The following is a 26,157-nucleotide window of genomic DNA, read 5'->3' as shown; positions in this document are numbered from 1 at the left end:
GGATGTGCAGTGCTGGGTTGGCGTGGTCGGATTCCCTGACTGGAAATTTGATATCCTAGATAAGGACAGTATATTATTGCCTATAGAGCAATTAAAAGATGCATTTCTATATATGCATGATGCACAGCGGAATATTTGCCGACTGGCATCAAGTATAAGTGCGTTGTCCAATTATACCAGTAAAGTGGTCAGGTGATGCGGATTCCAAACGGCATTTGGAAGTATTGCCTTAAAAAAGGTAGCCTCTCAAAATAAGACGCCGTATTATCAGGCGCAGTCCTGGTTGGCAAGCGGACAAAAGGGTTCCTCTTTTCTGCTCGTGACAGAGGGAGAGGAAAATGGCTGCAGAGATCAGCCAGTTCCCAGGAACAGAAACCCTCTTCCGCCTCTGCCAAGCTCTCAGTATGACGCTAGGGCTTTACAAGTTCAGGCACGGTGGGGGCCCGTTCTCAATGAATTTCAGTGCGCAGTGGGCTCACTCGCAAGTAGACCCCTGGATCCTTCAGGTAATATTTCAGGGGTACAAATTGGAATTCGAGACGTATTCCCCTCGCCGTTTCCAAAAGTCTGTTTTACCGACGTCTCCCGCTGACAGGGAGGCAGTTTTGGAAGCCATTCACAAGCTGTATTCCCAGCAGGTGATAATTAAGGTACCCCTCCTGCAACAGGGAACGGGGTATTATTCCACACTATTGTGGTACCGAAGCCAGACGGCTCGGTGAGACCGATTTTAAAATCTAAAATCTAAAATCTTTGAACACTTACATACAGAGGTTCAAATTCAAAATTGAGTCACTCAGAGCAGTGATTGCAAACCTGGAAGAAGGGGACTACATGATGTCTCGGGACATCAAGGATGCTTACCTTCATGTCAAAATTTACCCTTCTCACCAAGGGTATCTCAGGTTATGGTACAGAACTGTCACTATCAGTTCAGACGCTGCCGTAGGGATGGTCCACGGCACCCCGGGTCTTTACTGAAGTAATGACCGTAATGATGATATTCCTTCGAAGGAAGGGAATTTTAGTTATCCTTTACTTGGACGATTCCCTGATAAGGGTGAGATCCAGGGAACAGTTGGAGATCGGTGTAGCACTACCTCAGGTAGTGTTGCGGCAGCACGATTGGATTCTCAATATTCCAAAATCGCAGCTGGTTCCGACGACTTGTCTTCTGTTCCTAGGGATGATCCTGGACACAGTCCAGAAAGAAGGTATTTCTCCCGGAGGAGAAAGCCAGGGAGTTATCCGAGCTAGTCAGGAACCTCCTAAAACCGAACCAAGTCTCAGTGCATCAATGCACAAGGGTTCTGGGTAAAAATGGTGGCTTCCTACGAAGCAATCCCATTCGGCAGATTCCACGCAAGACTTTCCAGTGGAACCTACTGGACAAATGGTCCGGGTCGCATCTTCAGATGCTTCAGCGGATAACCCTGTCACCAGGGACAAGGGTATCCCTCCTGTGGTGGTTGCAGAGTGCTCATCTTCTAGAGGGCCGCAGATTCGGCATGCGGGACTGGGTCCTGGTGGCCACGGATGCCAGCCTGCGAGGCTGGGGAGCAGTCACACAGGGAAGGAATATCCAGGGCTTATGGTCAAGCCTGGAGACATCACTTCACATAAATGTCCTGAAGCTAAGGGCCATTTACAATGCTCTAAGCTTAGCAAGACCTCTGCTTCAAGGTCAGCCGGTGTTGATCCAGTCGGACAACATTACGGCAGTCACCCACGTAAACAGACAGGGTGCCACAAGAAGCAGGAGGGCAATGGCAGAAGCTGCAAGGATTCTTCGCGGGGCGAAAAACCATGTGATAGCACTGTCAGCAGTTTTCATTCCGGGAGTGGACAACTGGGAAGCAGTTTTCCTCAGCACGACCTCCACCCGGGAGAGTAAGGACTTCACCCAGAAGTCTTCCACATGATTATAAACCGTTGGGAAAAAACTCGACAGGTATTGCGCCACGTCAAGGGACCCTCAGGCAATAGCTGTAGATGCTCTGGTAACACCGTGGGTGTACCAATCAGTGTATGGGTTCCCTCCTCTGCCTCTCATACCCAAGGTACTGAGATTGATAAGATGGAGAGGAGTAAGCACTATATTAGTGGCTCCGGATTGGCCAAGAAGGAATTGGTAACCGGAACTTTAAGAGATGCTCACGGAGGATCCGTAGCCTCTACCTCTAAGAAGGGACCTGCTCCAGCAAGGACCTTGTCTGTTCCAAGACTTACCGCGGCTGCGTTGACGGCATGGCGGTTGAACGCCGGATCCTGAAGGAAAAAGGCATTCCGGATGAAGTCATCCCTATCCTGATCAAAGCCAGGAAGGATGTAACCGCAAAACATTATCACCGCATTTGGCGAAAATATGTTGCGTGGTGCGAGGCCAGTAAGGCTCGACGGAGAAATTCAACTGGGTCGATTCCTACATTTCCTGCAAACAGGAGTATCTATGGGCCTGAAATTGGGGTCCATTAAGGTTCAAATTTCGGCTCTGTCAATTTTCTTCCAAAAAAAAGAACTAGCTTCAGTCCCTGAAGTTCAGTCATTTGTTAAAAGGGTACTGCATATACAGCCTCCTTTTGTGCCTTTAGTGGCACTTTTGGGATCTCCAGGTGGTTTTTGGGTTCCAAAAGTCACATTGGTTTGACACACTTAAATCTGTGGAGTTAAAATGTCTCACAGAAAAAGTGGTCATGCTGTTGGCTCTGGCCTGGGCCAGGCGCGTGTCAGAATTGGTGGCTTTATCCTGTAAAAGCCCTTATCTGATTTTCCATTCGGACAGGGCGGAATTGAGGACTCGTCCTCAGTTTCTCCCTAAGGTGGTTTCAGCGTCTCACCTGAACCAAACCTATTGTGGTGCCTGCGGCTACTAGGGACTTGGAGGACTCCAAGTTGCTAGACGTTGTCAGGACCCGGAAAATATATGTTTCCAGGACGGCTGGAGTCAGGAAATCTGACTCGCTGTTTATCCTCTATGCACTCAACTAGCTGGGTGCTCCTGCTTCTAAGCAGACTATTGCTCGTTGGATTTGTAGTACAATTCAGCTTGCACATTCTGTGGCAGGCCTGCCACAGCCAAAAATCTGTAAATGCCCACTCCACAAGGAAGGTGGGCTCATCTTGGGCAGCTGCCCGAGGGGTCTCGGCTTTACAACTTTGCCGAGCAGTTACTTGGTCAGGAGCAAATACGTTTGTAAAATTCTACAAATTTGATACCCTGGCTGAGGAGGACCGGGAGTTCTCTCATTGGGGGCTGCAGAGTCATCCGCACTCTCCCGCCCGTTTGGGAGCTTTGGTATAATCCCCATGGTCCTTACGGAGTTCCCAGCATCCACTAGGACGTCAGAGAAAATAAGAATTTACTTACCGATAATTCTATTTCTCGTAGTCCGTAGTGGATGCTGGGCGCCCATCCCAAGTGCGGATTGTCTGCAATACTGGTACATAATTATTGTTACCAAAAAATTTGGGTTATTGTTGTAGTGAGCCATCTTTTCGAGAGGCTTCTCTATTATCATGCTGTTAACTGGGTTCAGATCACAAGTTGTACAGTGTGATTGGTGTGGCTGGTATGAGTCTTACCCGGGATTCAAAATCCTTCCTTATTGTGTACGCTCGTCCGGGCACAGTATCCTAACTGAGGCTTGGAGGAGGGTCATAGGGGGAGGAGCCAGTGCACACCAGGTGATCCTAAAGCTTTCTTTAGATGTGCCCTGTCTCCTGCGGAGCCGCTATTCCCCATGGTCCTTACGGAGTTCCCAGCATCCACTACGGACTACGAGAAATAGAATTATCGGTAAGTAAATTCTTATTTTATACAGCAATCCCAGTAGTATGACGTACCGTACTCACATAACACACAGTGAATGCACTCCCATAAAGGTATCTTTAGCCACCAGTATTCCAACGTGTAAATGGAGCCACCGTGAAAACACCTTCGTATGTTTTTCCCCTAAAGCGGGACGTACCGTACTCACATAGCACAAGGTAGTCGGACTCGTATAACGGTTTCTTTATCTTTCGTCCTCCAAACTTCTAATTAGAACAGTGTGGTGTACACTCCTAACATGGCCCTCTCCAGGAGGAACAAAATGCTCTGCTTCTGGACTTTTCCAGAGAAAAGTCCAGAAGCATAATGTGTACTGGCAGCCCTACAATGTGACATAATGTGAACTAGGGCACTACTATGGTTCATAAAATAAACTTAAGGCACTACTATGGTTTATGAACCAGAGCACTGCAATGGGTCATAACATTAACAACTGCTGTGGAGAGGTGTTTCTCTAGAAGCATTGGGTCAGGGGCCCCTTCAGTATGTTGCTATTATCATTAATACTGATTTATTGTCAAGAAATGTTATACAGGATAACTTTATGTTTCTGTATTTGATTTTACTGTTTTAGCATTTCTGGGTGTTATAGATTGCTACACCACATGTTAGCTCTACACAGAAAAGTTTATTTGTGCATTTTCTTTATAGCAATTTCCTAGCATTAAATGATTTTGGTATATTGGCTACTATTTGGCCTCATTCAGCCGCTAGAAACCTGCAATATGACATCTGTTTATGCCTGAAGGGATTTTTTGTCATTTGGAGCACCTTTCCTAAACTCTGCTAAAAGCATTACTATGGCCGCCCGTTCAAACCTCCAAACATTGGGAGGTTCCAAAGGGGTGTAGCTGTGGCACGATAAGGATGTCACCATGTCATAATGGTTGTAGTCATCCCCACTGTGGGCATACTTGGCACTAAAATAGCATTTTTGTTAAAGTCGTGAAACAGGACAAGATGCCTTACAATGATGCCATAATCACAGCTTGGATGTGGCATTGTAATGAACGAAGGATAGCGCCACATGGTGAAAAGTACTTTACAGTCTGACATATTCTGGAGGAAATAAAATCATTCTGCAGTTTTGCCAGTCTTCATGGTCTTTGGTTATGCAGCATGCAGTGGAGGCCTCTGCTTCCCCTACATACAGCAGGATACACATCCCCCAATCTCCCGCATACTGGGACTAATTTGCTGATGATGAGACGGTCACTCAGTCATGACTGTCCCACCATAATTGGGACATTGGGAGCAGAGCCGGCGCTAGCCGCTCAGCAAAGGGATGGAGTGCAGGGAGGTGGACAGCTGAAGAGGTGCTCTCCCTGCTCTACATCCCTGCTGCTGCCAGCTGCCGCTGCGCCTGTCACAGTGGATGAGAGGTAACGGTGCTGGCAGCTTACAGCGCGGCTCCCTCCCCCTCCCCAGAGAGAGCACGCAGTGTGCGGCCTCAGGCCACACACACAGCCGCTGTCACATCCCAAGCTGCCTATAAGTCTGGGGGCGTGGCCTAATCGCGGGAGCAGTGGTCACGCCCCTTTATGGGAAAAGCAATAAAAAACCTATTTCCAGTGGCGAGCAGGGTGTGTGGCGGTGCAGTCTGCAGTGCATGATTCCTTAGCCCCCAGCTCTCAGCCAGGGTCAAGGGGGGAGTGTGATCAGTGTGATCACTCCCCCCCCCCCCGGCCCCCACCCACACAGGAACAGACAGAGGCTCAGCAGCAGCAGCCTCTCTGCCCCACTACAGCACAGCACACTGCATGTCCCGCCAAGATGAGAGCTGCTGCCCAGTAAGGTAGGAGGGGGGATGGGAGTGCAGCGGACCAGGGCCCTCGCCACGCCCAACCATCAGTCCCAGGCCCGGGTAATCAGTACCCGCTCCCTCCCTCCCCCTCTCGGGGTCACTGACAACATCCTACAGAGCCACTGGAGTAACGGAGCCTGCGAGAAACCGGAGGAGAAGGGAGAGGAGGAGCAGCGCCCATGCCGGGAACATCTGCAGGTAACGGGGCCGCACTGTGGAGGGAATAAAGGCTGTGCCTGGCATAGGGGGTCATTCAGAGATGAACGCAGATCACTGCATACGCAGCCAGTTCTGCGTTCATCTCTGCACATGCTCATCTCCAACACAAATCAAGGCTGCCCAGCATGTGTAGCGCCGCCTCCCGATGCATCCGCAATTACATTGCCGACGCATCTGATGTAAGGTTGACCCCTGGAGGCACTTTCAGCAGCCTTTTTTTCAAAGCGTCTGTGTGTGACATCATGCAGTCGCCCCGAAAATGGTCCCGGCACCCCCCCGTTTTTCCGGCGCCACCCCTGCATCGCCTTAACCCTGCTGCGCTGTCACCTGTCAATCACATTGGGGTTGTATCCATCGGGATGCGACCGCAATGTATATGCCCATTGCGCATGCACTGTTTGCTGCCACTGGCAAACTGCAGTGCGGGCCACTAATGTGGCAGGGTCTGAATGACCCCCATAATGTGTATAATGGGCTGTACCTGGCATAATGGGCTCTACCTGGCGTAACATGTATAAGGTGCTCTACTGTGGCGTAACATGTATTAGAGGCTTTTACTCTGGCGTAACATGTATAAGCGGCTCTCCTGTGTGGTGTAATATGTATAACGGACACTACTATGCAGTGTAATGTGACTAACTGACACCACTATGCAGTGTAATGTGACTAGCGAACACTACTGTGCAGTGTAATGTGACTAACGGACACTACTATGCATGTAATGTGACTAACGGATACTACTGTGCGGTGTAATGTGATTAGCGAACACTACTGTGCGGTGTAATGTGAGTAATGGACACTACTGTGCGGTGTAATGTAACTAGCGAACACTACTATGCGTGTAATGTGACTAACGGATACTACTGTGCAGTGTAATGTGACTAGCGAACACTACTGTGCAGTGTAATGGGACTAACGGACACTACTATGCGTGTAATGTGACTAACTGACACTACTGTGCGGTGTAATGTGACTAGCAAACACTACTGTGCAGTGTAATGTGACTAACGGACACTACTATGCATGTAATGTGACTAACGGGCACTACTATGCGTGTAATGTCACTAACGGACACTACTGTGCGGTGTAATGTGAGTAATGGACACTACTGTGTGGTGTAATGTAACTAGCGAACACTACTATGCGTGTAATGTGACTAACGGATACTACTGTGTGTCACGTCTGGCAGGGTTTGAGGATCCGACAGCTGAGATTTGCCCGAGGAGGTAGCAGGCTGTGAATGAACCAGATGAGGGGGCTGGATATAGTTCCTTCGCATGGGACACGGAGCAATGAAGAACGTAGGCGGGGTTTGAGAGTCAATGGAAAGTATTTATTATGTACAGGGCTGAGGTAGGGAACTGAGGCTGAAGCACAATGGTTAAAGACGTGGCTGGAGGTGAAGAACTGCGGACTGTGATTTAAAAGACCAGACTGTAGATGATGAACTGTGGATGGTAGTTGAAAACGTGGCTGGAGACAAGGACTGTGGACTGTGGTTTGGAAAACGAGGCTTGAAGATAATAATCTGCAGGCTGTGGTCAGTGGTACAAAGGCGTGGCTGGTGAAGGAGATCTGTAGAGTGTGGCTTGAAAGTCGAGGCAGAAGACCCGGGGCCGACTGTGCCCAAAGAGTCTTACTGGACCGGGTTTTCCAGGAGCGCTTCCACAGGCAGTAGCAGGCAAGAAACGGCAGGGCTGCAGCAGCAACAGAGAACCGACCAAGCAGGATCAGGAGGAACCAAGATACAGCAGGAATCCTGGGAGCACAGGCTAAAGCACCTACAACAGGGTTGTAACTTGAAGCACTGGCATCCCTGTCCTAAACCAGCCCCCTTTTATAGGGAGAGCTTCCCCTGGATTGGCTGGAAGAAACAGGAAACAGGAACTATGCTTAAAACTTGGTCTCCAACATGGCGGCGCCCAGTAATGCAGACCTTTTTGCAAAGCCACATTGCTCACTGCCCCTGGTCTCCAAGCAACGGTTCAGCAAGAGTGACCTTCTGTAGCGGCGTCCCGCCGCCACGAGCGGACCCCCTCACCTCCGCTACTGCTGCCCACGGATCCGGCGCAGCAGCCCACCTCCGCCGCTGCCCGCACAACGCCAAGGAAGCCAGCCCCGCGGCCCCAGCGTACCGGTAAGACTCCGGACGCTGACAGTACCCCCCCTTTTGCGGGTGGACTCCGGACACCTATGTGGTTTAGTTGGAAACTTGGCATGAAATGTTCGAAGAAGTCTTGGAGCATGGACATCCTCTGCATCTACCCAAGATCTCTCCTCTGGCCCATACCCTTTCCAATCAACAAGGTACTGGATGCGACCATAACGTCTGCGAGAATCGAGGATCTTGTGAATCTCAAATTCATCTCCATGTGCTGATTGGATCTTGGGTGATTTAGGCAGAGCGGCTCTGAACCGATTAAGTACCAGTAGTTTTAAGAGAGAAATATAAAATGCATTAGGAATTCTTAACTGCGGAGGTAATTTCACTTTATAAGCCACAGGATTCAACACTCTTTCGATTGGGTAAGGCCCAATAAATCTGGGAGCAAACTTTTTTGTAGGAACCTTTAATCTTAGGTTACGTGTGGAAACCCAAACCCGATCTCCTACCTTAAGGCTTGGTACAGCTTTTCGTTTCAGATCTGCATAGGTCTTATATCTCTTGGATGTCTTGAGCAAAGTCTTGTGAACTTGTTTCCAGGCTTCAGTAAATTGACGAAGTGTTGACTCTGCGGCCGGAACCCCGAGCGTAGGCAGAAGTTGGAAGTCAGGAACTCTTGGATGGTAACCATAATTAATTAAGAATGGAGAAGATTTTGTGGCAGAGCGATAAAGATTGTTATGGGCAAATTCTGCGAACGGAAGTCCAGCCAGTCGTCCTGTGAGGAGGACATGAATAAATGCAGAAAAGTCTCCATATCCTGGTTCACTCTCTCTGTTTGACCATCCGTTTGAGGATGATATCCTGAGGAGAAGTTTAATTTCACGCCAAGAGCAGAACATAGGGATCTCCAAAACCTGGCCACAAATTGAGGACCTCTATCAGACACGATCTCCTGGGGTAGACCATGGAGTGGAAAGATCTCTGCTATAAACAATTTTGCCAACTGGGATGCAGATGGAAGATTAGCCAGAGGAACAAAGTGTGCCATTTTAGAGAATCGGTCGACTATGACCCATACGGTGTTCCGCCCACCAGACATAGGTAAATCTGTAATAAAGTCCATAGAAATATGCGTCCATGGTCTTAGTGGTACCGGCAAAGGATGGAGTAACCCGGCTGGTGGACCTTTGTGACTTTTATGCTGGGCACATTTTAGACAGGCAGCTACGAATTCCTGAACGTCAGTCCTGAGATGAGGCCACCAGTAGGAGCGTTGAATGAATTTAAGTGTCTTATGACCGCCCGCATGGCCCATGAAGGAGGAGGAGTGAGCCCATGTAAGAAGTTTTTTGCGAAGATTTGGTGCAACGAAGATCTTCCCTGGAGGAGGAAGTGGAGAGGTATTAGTTGCAGAAAAAGAGGTGGATTCCAGGATAAATTGCTCTTTTGAACGGTCAGAGGGTTCTTCTGAACTTAGGGAGCGAGATAATGCATCTGCCTTTTTGTTGAGGGAACCTGGTCTGTAACTGAGTTTAAAATTAAAACGGGTAAAGAAGAGTGCCCATCTTGCTTGACGTGGGTTCAGACATCGGGCTGACTGTAGATACAGGAGGTTCTTGTGATCCGTGGTCACCGAAATTGGATGCTGAGCTCCCTCCAACAAATACCTCCACTCCTCAAAGGCCAACTTAATTGCCAGTAATTCCTGTTCCCCAATAGCGTAATTCTGTTCAGCGGGGGAGAATCTTTGCGAGAAGAATGCACAAGGATGGACCTTCTTGTCCTCGAAAAGCTGGGATAATACTGCTCCTACTCCTACAGTAGAGGCATCAACCTCCACCAAGAACGGACGGCTGAGATCGGGTTGTCGAAGAACTGGAGCAGTCGTGAAGGCCTCCTTTAAAGATGAAAAAGCTTCCAAAGCCTCCGGAGACCACTTGGCAGGATCAGCTCCCTTCCTAGTTAATGCGGTTATAGGAGCTATGACAGAAGAATAATTTTGAATGAATCTTCGGTAGAAGTTAGCACACCCCAGGAAACGTTGAATTCCTTTAAGGGTAGCTGGAAGTGCCCAATCCTGAATCGCCTGGACTTTAGCGGGGTCCATCTGTAACCTCTGCCCTGAAAGAATGTAACCGAGGAATGGAATCGTGGGTACTTCAAAGGTGCACTTCTCTAACTTACAGAATAACTGATTCCTTCGTAAACGAGTCAACACTTCTTTGACTTGTTCCCGGTGGGTCTTCAGATCCCTAGAAAAAATGAGGATGTCATCCAGATACACTACCAAGCAGTCATAGAGGAGATCTCTGAAGATTTCGTTAACGAACTCTTGAAATACGGCTGGGGCGTTGCATAGGCCAAAAGGCATTACCAGGTATTCGTAATGGCCGTCCCGGGTATTAAATACCGTCTTCCATTCGTCCCCTGGGCGAATACGTATAAGATTGTAGGCCCCCCGTAAGTCCAACTTAGTAAATACAGTAGCTCCTTTAACACGGTCGAACAGTTCGGGAATCAGAGGTAACGGATATCTGGTCTTAATTGTTATGTCATTGAGATCTCTATAGTCAATACAGGGCCGCAACCCCCCATCCTTCTTTTTGACGAAGAAAAACCCTGCTCCGGCCGGAGATGTAGAAGACCTGATGAACCCTTTCTCCAAGTTCTCCCGTATATACTCCGACATGGCCTGTGTCTTTGGAAGTGAGAGAGGGTAAATTCGACCTCGGGGAGGAGTCTTACCGGGTACTAGCTCAATGGGACAATCCCAAGTACGATGCGGGGGCAAGGTGTCCGCCCCATGCTTACAGAAAACATCTTGAAAAGATTGGTACTCCACAGGAAGGCTGGAAGGGTTGGAAGAACAGAGAGGTCTAACTGAAGGTAAACCGTTCTGAAAGCAGTCTTGTCCCCAAGAGAGAACATCCATAGTTTGCCAATCTATGTGGGGATTGTGTCTGATTAACCATGGAAACCCTAGGATTAGTTCATGAGAGGCTTTAGGAATTACAAGGAAAGAGATTTTTTCTGAATGGAGAACTCCGACCTTCAGCTTGAGAGGAATAGTACGAAAGGATATAATACCCTCTGGGATATAACTTCCATCCACTGCGGTAACAGAAATGGTACGATCCAAAGGAACCATTTGTATTCCAGATCGTTTGACCAGAGCTGACGTAATGAAGCTTTCGGCGGCTCCGGAGTCGAGTAGTGCAGGGATGAGAAGAGAAGAAGAAGGGAGCTCCAATTGGGTTAACAGGACAGACTCTTTCTTGGTATGTAATTCTGAGAATTCTCCTAGCTTGACCTCTCCAGCACAAACTAGGAGCGGGCGTTTCCCGGACGTAGACTGCAAGTTTTAACAAAGTGATCAGATGCACCACAATACAGGCAGAGGTTCCCTTGTCGCCGTCTCTGACGTTCTTCATTGGAGAGGTGGGAGCAATTAATCTGCAAGGGTTCTTCCACAGTTGGTGATGATGGTGTTGGTGGAAGAACAACTCTAGGCTTAGGGCGATCTGACCGCAACCTCTCCATACAGCGTTCTCTGTACCTCAGATCTAACTTATTGCATAAAGAAATTAGTTTATCCAACTTATCAGGTACATCCTGAGTTGCGAGGTCATCTTTGATCTTTTCGGAGAGACCGCTCCAGAAAGCTGCAATGAGAGCCTCCTCGTTCCAGTTCAGTTCTGAGGAAAGGGTGCGAAACTGGATCACGTACTGACTGACCGTACGCGTGCCCTGACGCAGGCGCAGGATCTCCAATGAGGCGGCAGAAGTCCTGCCCGGTTCGTCGAAGATTCTTCGAAAGGTGGCCATGAATTCTGGATAGTTAGATAAGATGGGATCCATCCTCTCCCACAAAGGTGAAGCCCATTCCAACGCTTGCCCGGTAAGTAAAGAAATTATATAGGCTACTTTGGTTCGTGCTGATGGGAAGTTTGCCGACTGTAGTTCGAACTGGATTTCGCACTGGTTAAGAAACCCGCGGCATTGTTTTGGATTCCCATCAAATTTACTGGGAGGTGGCAAATGCAAACGTGGAAGTGGTACTGGTACAGGAGGAAGCAGGACCGGAGGTGCCAATGTGGGAGCAGCTGTAGATACTTGAGGTGCCGTCATGGCAACACAGAGAGAATCGAGACGTTCGGACATACTCTGCATGAACTGCACGATTTGAGATTGTGTGGCCTTCTGCTTACTTAAGCGAGACCAGATATCTGCAGTTGAATCCCCTCCTGAGGCCTGATCACCCGTCGAATCCATTGGGCCAGTGCTTACTGTCACGTCTGGCAGGGTTTGAGGATCCGGCAGCTGAGATTTGCCCGAGGAGGTAGCAGGCTGTGAATGAACCAGATGAGGGGGCTGGATATAGTTCCTTCGCATGGGACACGGAGCAATGAAGAACGTAGGTGGGGTTTGAGAGTCAATAGAAAGTATTTATTATGTACAGGGCTGAGGTAGGGAACTGAGGCTGAAGACGTGGCTGGAGGTGAAGAACTGCGGACTGTGATTTGAAAGACGAGACTGTAGATGATGAACTGTGGAACTGTGGATGGTAGTTGAAAACGTGGCTGGAGACAAGGACTGTGGACTGTGGTTTGGAAAACGAGGCTTGAAGATAATAATCTGCAGGCTGTGGTCAGTGGTACAAAGGCGTGGCTGGTGAAGGAGATCTGTGGAGTGTGGCTTGAAAGACGAGGCAGAAGACCCGGGGCCGACTGTGCCCAAAGAGTCTTACTGGACCGGGTTTTCCAGGAGCACTTCCACAGGCAGTAGCAGGCAAGAAATGGCAGGGCTGCAGCAGCAACAGAGAACCGACCAAGCAGGATCAGGAGGAACCAAGATACAGCAGGAATCCTGGGAGCACAGGTTAAAGCACCTACAACAGGGTTGTAACTTGAAGCACTGTCATCCATGTCCTAAACCAGCCCCCTTTTATAGGGAGAGCTTCCCCTGGATTGGCTGGAAGAAACAGGAACTATGCTTAAAACTTGGTCTCCAACATGGCGGCGCCCAGTAATGCAGACCTTTTTGCAAAGCCACATTGCTCACTGCCCCTGGTCTCCAAGCAACGGTTCAGCAAGAGCGACCCGCTGTAGCGGTGTCCCGCCGCCACGAGCGGACCCCCTCACCTCCGCTACTGCTGCCCACAGATCCGGCGCAGCAGCCCACCTCCGCCGCTGCCCGCACAACGCCAAGGAAGCCAGCCCCGCGGCCCCAGCGTACCGGTAAGACTCCGGACGCTGACACTGTGCGGTGTAATGTGAGTAACGTACACTACTATGCAGTGTAATGTGACTAGCGAATACTATCTGTGCAGTGTAATGTGACTAACGGACACTAATATGCGGTGTAATGTGACTAACGGACACTACTGTGCTGGGGAGGCGGGGTCATATTAATATTTGCTGATGAAGGGTGGTTCATAGTAATCTGTGCTGGGGGAAGCGGCATGTGTAAAAGGGTGCCCTACCTGGCGCAAAATTGTAAAAGGGAACTCTACCTTTCTCAGTGTATAAAAGAGGACTCTACCTGGCGCATTGTGTAAAAGGGTGCTCTATCTGGAATAATGTGTGACTAGTTCTACCTGGCATTGTAAAAGGGGCACTACCTGGCATTGTAAAAGGAGACTATACCTTGAGCAATGTGTAAGAGGGTGCTCTACCTGGAATGATGTGCGACTGGCTCTACCTGGTGCAATATGTAAAAGGGGGCTCTATCTGGCGTAATTTATATAAGGGACACTACCTGGCGTAATGTATATAACTGGTACTACTGTGTTGCGTAATTTTGAATAATGGAGACTACTGTGCATCGTAATTATTTTATGCCGCTATACTTTACGTAATTTTTTTATGCCCCCATATTTTTGCGGCATGTCTTTGGCACGCACTGTCCATGTTGTGGATCTTGAGGGGGAGGGGGGCACCAAAATATCTAGTTACAGCCTTGAGGTTGAGTTTGGTCACATTTGTTTTTGTAGAAAGGCGCAAAATTGATAGTTTGCAGGAGGGCGCCGAACACCTTAGCACTGGCCCTGATTGGGAGGTTATCAGACACTGCCAACATCATCCTCCTCATTACATCTTTCAGCATCGCTCCTCACAGTAGGGTTTGGTGTTTGGTAGTTACATCATTGTATATTACATGACCAGAAAGTAACAGCAATTATTGCATTTTTAGGCTGGTTTCTGATAAATAATGTGAATCTGACTTCAGATTTTCCTGTTTGTTCTTATAATGACGTTTTAATTACTTTCAATACTATCAATTTCCAAAGGCACTTTGTGACTATTTAAAGTACATTGTATTTACTTCTTTTTGTGAAGCTGTTTGAACAAATTGTGGACCTTCTTGACCCTGAGATGAGATTAAAAAGTGCTTCTGGATGCTATGAAGCCATTCCTGAGGAGCAAGAGGAAGAGAGCAGCATTCCACCTACTGACCAACAGGAGTGGCAGAGCGAGAAATCACGTCACACCAGTACCAGGCAATCAGCAATGTAAGGGTTATTCAGTTGTGTTCTTGCCTCATATCACAGCGCTGTATATCTTGTATACAACCTAGAAATAGCATCTGGAGTCATTGTAGAAGTGGTATCTTTGTACAGTCTTGTCACCATTATGGATACTTCCAGTAAGCAAATAGATTTACAATGTTTTAAAATCAGTAAGAAAATGCCTATTTTTCACCTTGACATATTTGTATTAGTGGCACGTAACAGTGGTGGTTTGGGGTGGAAAACAACCCCGGAAAATGACTAAAGCAGTCCTAAATAAGGGGTGGGTCTATATAGGGGGCAGGGCTTGTGGTGGGGTACCCCTCCTCATCATCTTTTTCAGTATTGAAACTGACAATTTTATCTTTCCTGGAATTTGGTGGTATACATATGAGTTCCCTCATCACTGTGTTTGTTTTCCAATACTGACCACAATCAGTCAGATTGATACAGTACCCTGCATAGTCTGACTGAAGGATATCTCATACATATACCAATGGGACATTGACAATCCCACACTCACATTTCTGTACAGTATTTCATCTTTCATAGGGAAGACCAGCCCATGCAACAATTTCAAGACATTTTGTCATTCCCAGTTGTTTGTAGTCTCAAAAGGCATTTGTAGCTTCAGATAAAGATTTGTTTAATGACTGTTCAGTGTTTTATTTATTACTTAGTGTTTGTCCACACTTTTATAGCAATATGATCCAAATGCTGTGATTAGGTACATGCTGACATAGGGTCTAATTCAGACCTGGTCGCTGTTGTGCCATTTTGCATGACGAGCGATTATCAAATGACTGCACATGTATATGGATTGTACTGCCCAGGTGGAAGGCCAAACTGTAAAAGAATGGTGTGACAATTTCAATCGCTAGGCTTAAGCAAGTTGATTGACAGGAAGCAGACGTTTGGTGGTGGTAACTGGTTGTTTTCTGGGAGTGTCAGCAGAAACGCGGGCGTTCCCAAGCTTTTCGTGGGAGGGTGTGTGACATCACCCCCGGCCCCGATCAGCCTGTTTGTATTGCACTGTAAGAGTAAGTCCTGTGCTGCGCACAGACTGCACAGACGGGAAAAAACATTAGATGGTGAGTGAGTTGCGAATGGATTTGCAGATGTTCGCTGTCTGGTGAAGTTTTTGCACGGCGTACATATGCATTCCCACACTTGAACGGGGCGGGTTTTCACTCACTATGGGCAGCACCTATCTGATCACAGACCTCTGCAAAAACGATGAGGAGCAATCAGGTCTGAATTAGGCCCTTAGTCTTACTAAGGATGGCTTTGCAGCTTCAGGCTCCATCCACTCCTCTTCTTCACTCACTTGGGGACAATATGTCATGACATCTTAGTCCCTACCCACAGCTTATCTCAGAGCAAAAGGAAGAGAGCAGGGGACAACAGTGTGGTGTATTGCGCACATCATCCTGGTGGGCAGTAGCATTATTGGCTGTGGTTGCAGCTGTCCCACTATCACTACAGTACTGTCTGTGAAAGGGGGAAGAGGGCACCTCTGAGCTTGCCCTGGCCCATCAGGAACTGCCCCATGCTCCTGATTGGCCAATCAACCCCTGACTTTGAATGTAAAGTTTTATATAATTGTATTCATATACTGTGCTAGGTCTACTACCTTTAGGCCAATTTCACCAGTAAATATGCTGGTATAGCATGTTTGGGATAGACTCTAGTGAAAAGCAAAAGCAGTTTAAACAATAAACATGCACCGTTCCACAGGAAGTTTCATGCAGGATAATTGCAATATAACTTACAGAGATGAGTTGTTTTACATGAATCTACATATCTTCAATTTAATGTTTTTGTGAATATCATTATTAAAGGAGTGAGCAATCTAGGCTTAAAAATCCATACACCTGGCTTTCTAAGCAAGAAGAGACTGTACAGGAAGAGAAAAAGTCCAAGATAACCCATCCTTTCACTCCTGCACCAAATGAACGTGTCAAGCATGTGACCAAGGAGTTCTGTGATTGGGTGAATTCATTGGTAAGTGGCATCATTCAATAAATACGTAAAGTCAGAAGATAGCACTAATCTTTATTATATAACCACATATTCTCTTATGTTTCTGAATGTCAGCGAGTTATAGTTGTTTTGTCTTTTCAAAGCACAATCGTGTTCTCATTTTGGTTGTGATGGTTGGAAAAATCGGTGATTTCATCAGCACACATGGTTATTACTGAGCAGAATGTACAGATATCCATTTGTTTGGCCCAATTAACTAATGACCGGATATGTACTACTGTATACGCCAACTCAGCAATCAGATAGAGGACATGATTCAGAAGTGGACTTGCATCTGTTGGAAGAGCTGCCACAGTAATAATCTCAAATTTTATTTCCACCTCGCCCCTCATGTACAAGTGTGCACCTGAATATGCAGTACAGAGACACGCTGTTACACTGCCGGAAATTCTTGACACACCACCATCGGTGTACCATTGCTAGCACCATCGCTCCCACCCTCAGCACGCGCAGCAGCACTATGGCAGGTGTAGTTTCAGCATCTGTGGCTGTGCGTCTGAGAATGTAACTACTGTCACAGGCACGCCCGCGCCACTCTTATAGCACGCCCACAATGTTTTTTCTGTTTACTACAGGTCACCTCCCTGTCACCAGCTTGGAACGCCCATCACTTTGTTGCCCCATTTGTGATAACGTCTGACCCGATTGCGCGTACGCTTAGGGTAATGCATGCAAATAATTGCTCTACTACATGCACATCGGCATTGCGCATTGGTTGTATGCACCGCTGACTCCAGAGGCCAGGAATGAGCAAATTCAGTGACCGCTTTACACCTGACCTAAATTACATCTGCATTTATTACACTTCCTACTTGTTTTACCTGTCACCAGAAAATGATTTACCCAGGAGATTATACTATGGGGGTCATTCAGATCTGACCGTTGCTGTGCGTTTTCGCACAGCGGGCGATCAGAGCCAAACTGCGCATGCCTATACACCACAATGCGCAGGCGCGATGGATGGCTGCAACGGGGATCTCCGGTCAGCGATGGGATTGTGCGAAGGATCCATTCGCACGGGCGTTCGCAAGGAGATTGACAGGAAGAGGGCATCTATGGGTGGCAACTGACCGTTTTCAGGGAGTGTCCGGAAAAACGCAGGCGGCATCAAGCGTTTTCAGGGAGGGTGTCTGACGTCAAATCCGATCCCGAACAGCCTGATGTGATCGCAGCAGTTGAGTAAGTCCTGGGCTGCGTAGAGACTGCACAAAATCAGTTTGTGCAGCACTGCTACACATGCGATCGCACACTTGCACAGCGAAAATACACTCCCCTTGTAGGCGGCGACTATCTGAACGCAGGACAGCAAAAATCGCTGCCTAGCGGTCAGATCTGAATTACCCCCTATAACCTATGACAAGTGGTAATAAGTAGGATTCGTGGCAGTGTTTCTTCGCTATATTAAAGCACACTGGTGTATTTAAAAACATTATATAAGGAGCTAAGGGGCAATTAATATATCTGCATTATCAATGGCCTTCCTCTCAATGCATGGTAGAAATCGCCCCAGGATAAGGGCTTGTCCGCACTATCATGTGTTTTACAGGCAGTGTAATCATGACGTACTGTCTGTGTCTCTGTTGCTTACCGAAAGACCATTGGAAATCCTAGTAAATGAAAGTAAACAGGTGATGAAATGGAATCCATTAATTCCAGTGACCACAAAAAAAAAGAAAATAAAAATTCCCAAGTGAACACATTGTGGTTAGTGGAGTATCCTACATTAACCAGCACCACTCTCCCATCTGCAAGCACTGGTTACCACTGGTTGTGTTAGACATGTGATGTCACTGGCATTTTCCTAACTCCAGTGGGTGATCCTTGAGGGAAGTAAACATCAGGTTTAGCCGGGCCCTGAGCGGATTCGGTTTTACTCGGTTTTACTCGGTTCTCAAAACCGAATCTTATTGGCTATCCAAAACACGTGACATCAGTGAGCCAATAAGATTCGGTTTTGAGAACCGAGTAAAACCGAGTAAAACCGAATCCGCTCATCACTAGGTTTAGGGGAACCAAATGTGGCTCCAGCAGATGTGGGGAAAAGCTTTAAAGAACAGAATGTATGGTATACTACCCAGTGATTGGTGTAGGTGCATTCTCTCAGTGACACCTGCTGCTGGAACACTTTGGTCAGCTACTGTACCTGGCTCTAGCTCAGCTTGTATTACCTCAGGCTTCTATATGGAAATTAGCATACAAGTATCTCTGCACATGTAGCTTTAATACCAGCAAAGTACTTCTAGTGTAAAGACAGCAGGTATAGTAGTATACCGATTACCGGCAGAAGACAATTTCTCTTGACGAAAATAAATAAGGTTGGACTTTATTAACATCTTACAATTTCATGCTGTATCTCAGTTCACTTAGTTACTTCAGTCAGCAAAGTTACTTGACACAAGGGCTGATATTCTCACATAGAGGTCAAACATAGAGTTGCATATAAATGGATGTACACTCACATTAAACATGCAGAGCTAAGTATGGATAAGTGCCCGTATGCTGAGTTGTGCACATCCATTCAACAACAGCTGTGCTGTCCTTACACATGGTTTAATAGCTCAACGAGCATGCCCTCCAATGATTAGGCACATTATTTAAACCTCTGGGTCTGATTCAGGTCCAGATGCTGATGTGGCGCATGCCGTAAAGTACAGATGGGTTGAGTAGCCGGCTCATAGTGTCGCAGATGATCCGATGCTGGGTCTTAGGGTGCAGCTTGGATCAGTAATACATGCAGTGCATTACCATATTACAGCTATTCATGGAAGCAGCAGCGATAGCTTCTCCGTCCACATCTAAATCAGGTCCCTGGACGGCACAAGTGTTAGATCCTTGTCTGGATTTGTGCCGTACAGCCTGGCTGCTACAGTCTTGCACTGTAGTTCTCCATTTCCTGTAGATTCTGCAGATATTTCTTACCCCTACATCCAGCATCATTTCTCTTGCTGTCACCATTGAGTTCTCCTGCTGTTCATACACCCTCTATAGCGCCTCCGTGGCTCCGCCTGTGACAAGTCTCTTCCTAGTCGCTCCTTGGTTCCACTCAGGTACCACAACGTGTGGGGTTACTGCCGCAAAGCCCAAATTCCCTTGTGGGAATCCCTAGTGATGTTCCATTGAATCCTGACACAGTGCCACACTGGTGCACGATTCACATTTCTCTATCCTCTGGTATACAAGGAACACTGACAAGTGCAGCCTCAACTTGAACACTGAGGCTGCAGTTATTGGACTCACAGATGGGAATACCCTAGCTTAGGGATGCTCTGAAGCTCTCGACTCAACCTCCAATCTGTCAAACATGCTCAACCATTAGCAGCATCTCGATAGCCCAGAAGTGGGGTCACACAACAGTTGGGTCCCTTTGGCACTACATACCAGGTTGTGGTAAAGGTATACAGCACTCAGGAATACAAAATCAGGTCACCACATGTATTTCCGTGTCTGGTGCAGTTGGCTGGACACCTGAGTCACATTTCTAAACACTTGGGTCTAGTTAGAACCTATAACGGTTCTTCAAGGCATCATACATACATAATTACATGGGACAAGTCACACTACTCAGGGGAGGGAGGTGCTGTTGGCAGTTGTTGCAGTTGTATTGGGTACATTTAATGAAAGTAACTTTAAAAAAAATCCGATCCTTTAATAATAAGATTTTACTCACCGGTAAATCTATTTCTCGTAGTCCGTAGTGGATGCTGGGGACTCCGTAAGGACCATGGGGAATAGACGGGCTCCGCAGGAGACTGGGCACTCTAAGAAAGATTTAGTACTACTGGTGTGCACTGGCTCCTCCCTCTATGCCCCTCCTCCAGACCTCAGTTAAGGAAACTGTGCCCGGAAGAGCTGACATTATAAGGAAAGGATTTTGGAATCCAGGGTAAGACTCATACCAGCCACACCAATCACACCGTATAACTTGTGATAAACTTACCCAGTCAACAGTATGAACCACAACAGAGCATCAACAATGGATGCCCACATAACATAACCCTTTATTAAGCAATAACTATGTACACGTATTGCAGAAAGTCCGCACTTGGGACGGGCGCCCAGCATCCACTACGGACTACGAGAAATAGATTTACCGGTGAGTAAAATCTTATTTTCTCTAACGTCCTAGTGGATGCTGGGGACTCCGTAAGGACCATGGGGATTATACCAAAGCTCCCAAACGGGCGGTAGAGTGCGGATGACTCAGCAGCACCGAAGGGCAAACACAAGGTCCTCCTCAGCCAGGGTATCAAACTTGTAGAACTTAGCAAATGTGTTTGTACCTGACCAAGTAGCTGCTCGGCAAAGCTGTAATGCCGAGACCCCTCGGGCAGCCGCCCAAGAAGAGCCCACTTTCCTTGTGGAATGGGCTTTCACTGATTTTGGATGCGGCAAACCAGCCGCAGAATGAGCCTGCTGAATCGTGCTACAGATCCAGCGAGCAATGGTTTGCTTTGAAGCAGGAGCACCCAGCTTGTTGGATGCATACAGGATAAACAGCGAGTCAGTCTTCCTGACTCCAGCCAGCCTGGCTACATAGATCTTCAAAGCCCTGACTACATCAAGCAACTTGGAATCCTCCAAGTCACGAGTAGCCGCAGGCACCACAATAGGTTGGTTCAAATGAAAAGATGACACCACCTTCGGCAGAAATTGCGGACGAGTCCGTAATTCTGCCCTGTCCATATGGAAAACCAGATAGGGGCTTTTACATGACAAAGCCGCCAATTCTGATACACGCCTAGCCGAAGCTAAGGCCAATAGCATGACCACCTTCCACGTCAGATACTTTAGCTCCACGGTCTTAAGTGGCTCAAACCAGTGGGATTTCAGGAAATCCAACACCACGTTGAGATCCCAAGGTGCCACTGGTGACACAAAAGGGGGCTGAATATGCAACACTCCCTTAACAAACGTCTGAACCTCAGGAAGAGAAGCCAGTTCCTTTTGAAAGAAAATGGATAGGGGGGGGTGTGGCCTGGATGCTGAACGTGGAGGTTGTGATGCTCATGAGCTCCCAGGGACCTGGGAGTATATGTTTAGTAATAAGCCTCCTCACCCTTATATGAGCACCCAAACTCCTTGGATCAGCACCCTACATTGCTGGAGCAGACAGTGAGTCGGTACCGCCGAATCGGGGAGCCGGTTTACTGGCTCCTGCGGATTGCGGCCCACTCGCTGCACAGAAACCGGGGCCTCGATTTTCCAGCATCCCCCCGCAGCGTGGTTTACCTTCCTGGAGCGCCAGTGGGCCCAGCCTGGTCCTGGTCCCCTGGGCGGACATCCCTACAGATAGCCCAGTGCTGATCCCCGTCCAGCGGGACCCGTCTGCTGACGAACTGGAGCTGAGCGACGCGCTGCAAGGTCCGTGCGGCGGCCATCTTGGAGGACGGAGGGAGAGAAGAGACTCGGCGGTGACCGGAGAATACTCTGCGGAGGCCTCCGGCTTACACACCCGGCGACACTGAAGTAGTAGCGGCTCCCTCCCCTCCCGCGAGCACTACTCAACCACCCGCTCATCGCTGCCACGATCCGGACGCCGGCCCAACGGCACTGCAGGGTTCGTGCGGCGGCCACCTTGGGGGACGAAAGGAGAGGAGAGACTCGGCGGTGACCGGAGGATACCGTGCCGAGGCCTCCGACTTATACACCCGGCGACACTGAGGTAACAGAAGCTCCCTCCCCCCCCGCGAGCACTAATCAACCACCCGCTCATTGCTGCCACGATCCGGACGCCAGCCAGACGGCGCCCCCCCCCCCCCCCCCCCGGTCTGTCAGAGGCATCATAGATCGCTCTGCGACTACCCTCGTGCCGCATCACCTATAAGCACACTGGGGTGAGGGCTACCCCGTGCAGCGGGCTCTTCCCCCCCCTCCCCTGCAGGCTTCCGCTGAGCACAAAGAGATCGCGAGAGGCCCCCTGCCCCGCTGCGAGTCCATTCACGGCTGTGGATGGCTCACTGGGCAGCATAGTAGGTCTGCTTTGACTCCTACGACCTCCGGCCGTCCAGCCTCCAACACTCTGCATGCAGCACTGAGGCCCCGGAGCACGGATCAAGAAGCGGGACGGGACCCCGAGAGACGGGAGAGAGGCGGGAGGCGTGTGGTGGGGCAACAGGCTCGACTCATCGATGTGCTGTGCCATCAGCTGAAGTGGGCACACGTTCAGTGATAAGATCCTGCTGCACGACGACCGGTCACTGGCTGGTCCGTGACCTGGTGGGCGTGCCCCCCCCCCCTCCTTTTTTCTTTTTTTCTCTTCTCCCACCTGGCTACCGGGATCGGCATTAGTGGGGACTACCTACCTCATTCGACGATGCCGCCTGTGCTCCACACTTAATTACTACTTATTATGCCCACTACCAAATGAGGTTCATATGATACCAGCTCTACACTAAATCATTCTGCGACCAGGATGTGATTAGGACCTCACATTTCATAACATCTATCAAATCTCTGGAAGTTGCTCCCAGCCCATCCCGTGACCGTGTCAACAACTCTACTGGCCCGGTATTACCACCGGACAGCTATCAACCTCTATCATTCCGCCATGTCACAAAAGAATCGCAAAACACCTGCCCAAGCTAAGCCTAGTATCCTCCGAGCATGGGAAAAAGCAGGTGCAACATCACGAGGCTCCCCCTCTGTGGACCCCCAGTCGGATGCCGATGACGATCTTACACCAAAGTCAGGTCTTACGACCCAAGATGTAGTGGCAATCGTCACTAAGACCATTCAAACGGAAATGAGGTCAATCCTGACTGAATTTAGAACTGAACTAGCTGATCTCGGCACCCGCACGGATACCCTGGAACGTAAAGTGGATGAAGTCTGCCAATACCAGGTGGTGGTCGAACAGGAACTAGCGGAGATCCGGGCGGACATTGCCCAGCAAGAAGAACACTTAGAAGATATGGACAACCGGAATCGCCGGAACAATGTCCGGATCCGTAACATTCCGGAGAGCGTTACTATGGAGACCCTCCCGACCTTTCTAGAGGGCCTATTGCAAACCATGATCCCCGAAGTCTCAAAGGACCTCCTCCTTCTCGATAGAGCACACCGAGCTCTACGCCCACGTCCACCACCGTCCCAACCCCCAAGAGATGTCATCCTGCGGTTTCATTATTACAAGACGAAAGAGAAATTTATGATGGTGGCACGGGATCAACAAACGGTTCTCTATTCTGGAACCCAACTGCAGATCTTCCAGGACTTAGCCCCCTCCACACTCCGAAAGCGCAAGGACCTGACCGCTATCACTAGAGTCCTTCGAGATAATTCCATCAAATATAAATGGGGTTTCCCGTTCCAGCTTCATGTCACGAAAGATGGCTCTCATCACTCGATAAAAACGCCCTCCCAGGGATATGATTTTCTCAAAACCTTGGGCTTATTTGAGTCTCTTCCTGACGAGATCCGAAAGCGACTTCCTGTCGCCCCCCCTGGGAGACCTGAGGCTCCTACTCCCGAATGGTCTACTAAATAAACGAGCGGAATCCCCTCTTCGGATCAGTGATTGTACTGGACAATGTTTTCTGAACCCTTCCCATGTTTACTGTTATAATGACATACTGATATATTAGTTTACATGTTAGATCTCTAAGGTCTGCCTATTTCAGTATTCCAAGATGTTTTATTTCGTCCCTACATGGCGCTGCTGGGCGGCTCTGACCTAGGGGGGGCTGGCCGCGCCCTTGGGGATAGACGGTCTCACCGCCTGCTCTGCTCCGCGGGACGGTCTGCCCCTCCGGGCTCGGTTTGCCTACTTCGGGGATATAGCTCCTTACATGTTGCCCACCTTGACTCTCACTATAGAGAAATGGGCTGTTTTGCAACTGATTCTTCTCTTGATATAATCCATATGTTACATTAGTTTCTTACACTTTAGTTTATACAATATTATTGGCCCCATCTGGGTCTATTAGCTAGATCAGTTGTGCGCAGTTTGAGCCTCCTGTGTCTCGGTTCAGAGTGGTCCCTCTTTCCTTTGCTGGTTGCGTGCCTTGAATTGGGAAGGCTAATCTACTGCTAGAGCCGAGGGGGCTACTCGGACACCGACCCTGGAGATGACGATTATAGACATTATTGTGGTCGAGCACCGACATTGATTTATCCGTACAATATGGTGAACCACCTTAATGTTATGCCTTGAGATGCCTTGGTTTAATCTATGTAAATTCGCACAGTAATCGTCAATATGTATGATGATAGAGCTGTCCTTTATTTTCTACTTATCTCTATTTACTGCCTGATCTGAACTTTCCGTTCCCCTCCTGTCCTGGTTCGCGGAATGTACCTCCCCCTCCTTATACCCTCTTATATGTTCCTCGTTTCCTAGTTATGTGTTACTATAGATGTGATCCCACACCCCGAAGGGGCCGCCCGCTTGGTGCCCGCCCCCTCACTCCTAGACCTAACCCGCCTCTAGGAAAAGGTCTAACCCTACAGGTCGTCTACACGATCTCTTTTACCTGTTACCACTCTCTCTACCCCCCCTCTTTCATACCCCAAGGTCGTCCATGTCCAGAGCTACCCTTTCTACTGAGCTGCTCAGACCTTCGACCCCCATGACTTTGAAAGTCTTATCCATTAACGTCAATGGCCTTAATTCCCCGACCAAGCGGTCCATGGCATTTCAGTTCTTCGCCAGACAAAAGGCGGATATCATATTCCTACAGGAAACCCATTTTAAGACCCCTCACCCCTCCTTAAGCTCTAAACGCTATCCTCATGCCTTCTACTCCACAATGTCAACTAAACGTAGAGGCACTGCCATCCTGGTTCATCGAGACCTACCCTTAGTCGTCCAAGACACAATTTGTGACGTCCATGGCAGATTTGTGATTCTTTCCGGATCCCTTAATCAAACTCCCATTACTCTGGCGTCAATTTATGCTCCAAACATGCAGCAAGGCTCCTTTTTTAGAACGCTCTCTGACCACCTCTCTAAATTCTCGAATTCCTGGGTCATTATGGCCGGTGACTGCAATGCTACAATGGATCCCCATGTTGACAGATCCCGTCCAGATGTAGGGCCCTCTCCTCACGCCAAATTATCTAAACTCCTTCAGACCTGTGTCACCGCACATAATTTATATGATGCTTGGAAAACACTTTATCCTTCTGCTAAGGGTTATACACACTATTCCCCACAACACGATATATACACGCGTATTGATTATGTATTTGTAGATAGGGACTCCACCCAATCCCTATTGGGAGCCCAAGTGATTCCGACCACCTGGTCTGACCACTATGCGATTCTGCTTGATCTTGCTTGTCCCCATAGACCTCTGACTTCCCGCAAGCGACGCCTTAATGAGTCCTTATTTCTTAAGTCTGATAATGTGACTCGAATAGAGGAAGCGATTCACCACTTCCTAAATGATAACGTCTCCCCCGAAATATCGCCCACAATATTATGGGAAGCTCACAAAGCAACGTTGCGGGGGCTCCTTATTAGCCTTACATCAACTCAGAGGAAGGTTGAGTCTAAACGGATCGCAGATCTGGAGACCGAATTAGCATCTATGACACTCCGTCATCAGCGTTTCCCCAAACGTAAACTATATTTAAAGATACTTGCCCTGAAAGGGCAACTAACCCAAATACTCACAAAGAAAACGATCAAATCGTTATTATGGATC

The 26,157-nt window shown here is 48.4% G+C and overlaps 1 protein-coding gene across 1 annotated transcript in view; it reads left to right on the top strand.

Moving 5' to 3' along the window:
• The window catches only part of FAM47E (family with sequence similarity 47 member E), a 116,508-nt gene that overhangs the window by 22,479 nt on the left and 67,872 nt on the right, over positions 1–26,157 (top strand). The window contains exons 4-5 of the mRNA XM_063919722.1: positions 14,298–14,470; positions 16,309–16,471. Coding sequence (XP_063775792.1) covers positions 14,298–14,470; positions 16,309–16,471 — 336 coding nt within the window. The remainder of the gene's footprint in view (positions 1–14,297; positions 14,471–16,308; positions 16,472–26,157) is intronic.

The sequence above is a fragment of the Pseudophryne corroboree genome, chromosome 1 (genome assembly GCF_028390025.1).
Source record: "Pseudophryne corroboree isolate aPseCor3 chromosome 1, aPseCor3.hap2, whole genome shotgun sequence".
Taxonomy (NCBI): Eukaryota; Metazoa; Chordata; class Amphibia; order Anura; family Myobatrachidae; genus Pseudophryne; species Pseudophryne corroboree.
The sequence above is the reverse complement of the archived record's forward strand: the minus strand, read 5'-3'. Positions and strand labels throughout refer to the sequence as shown.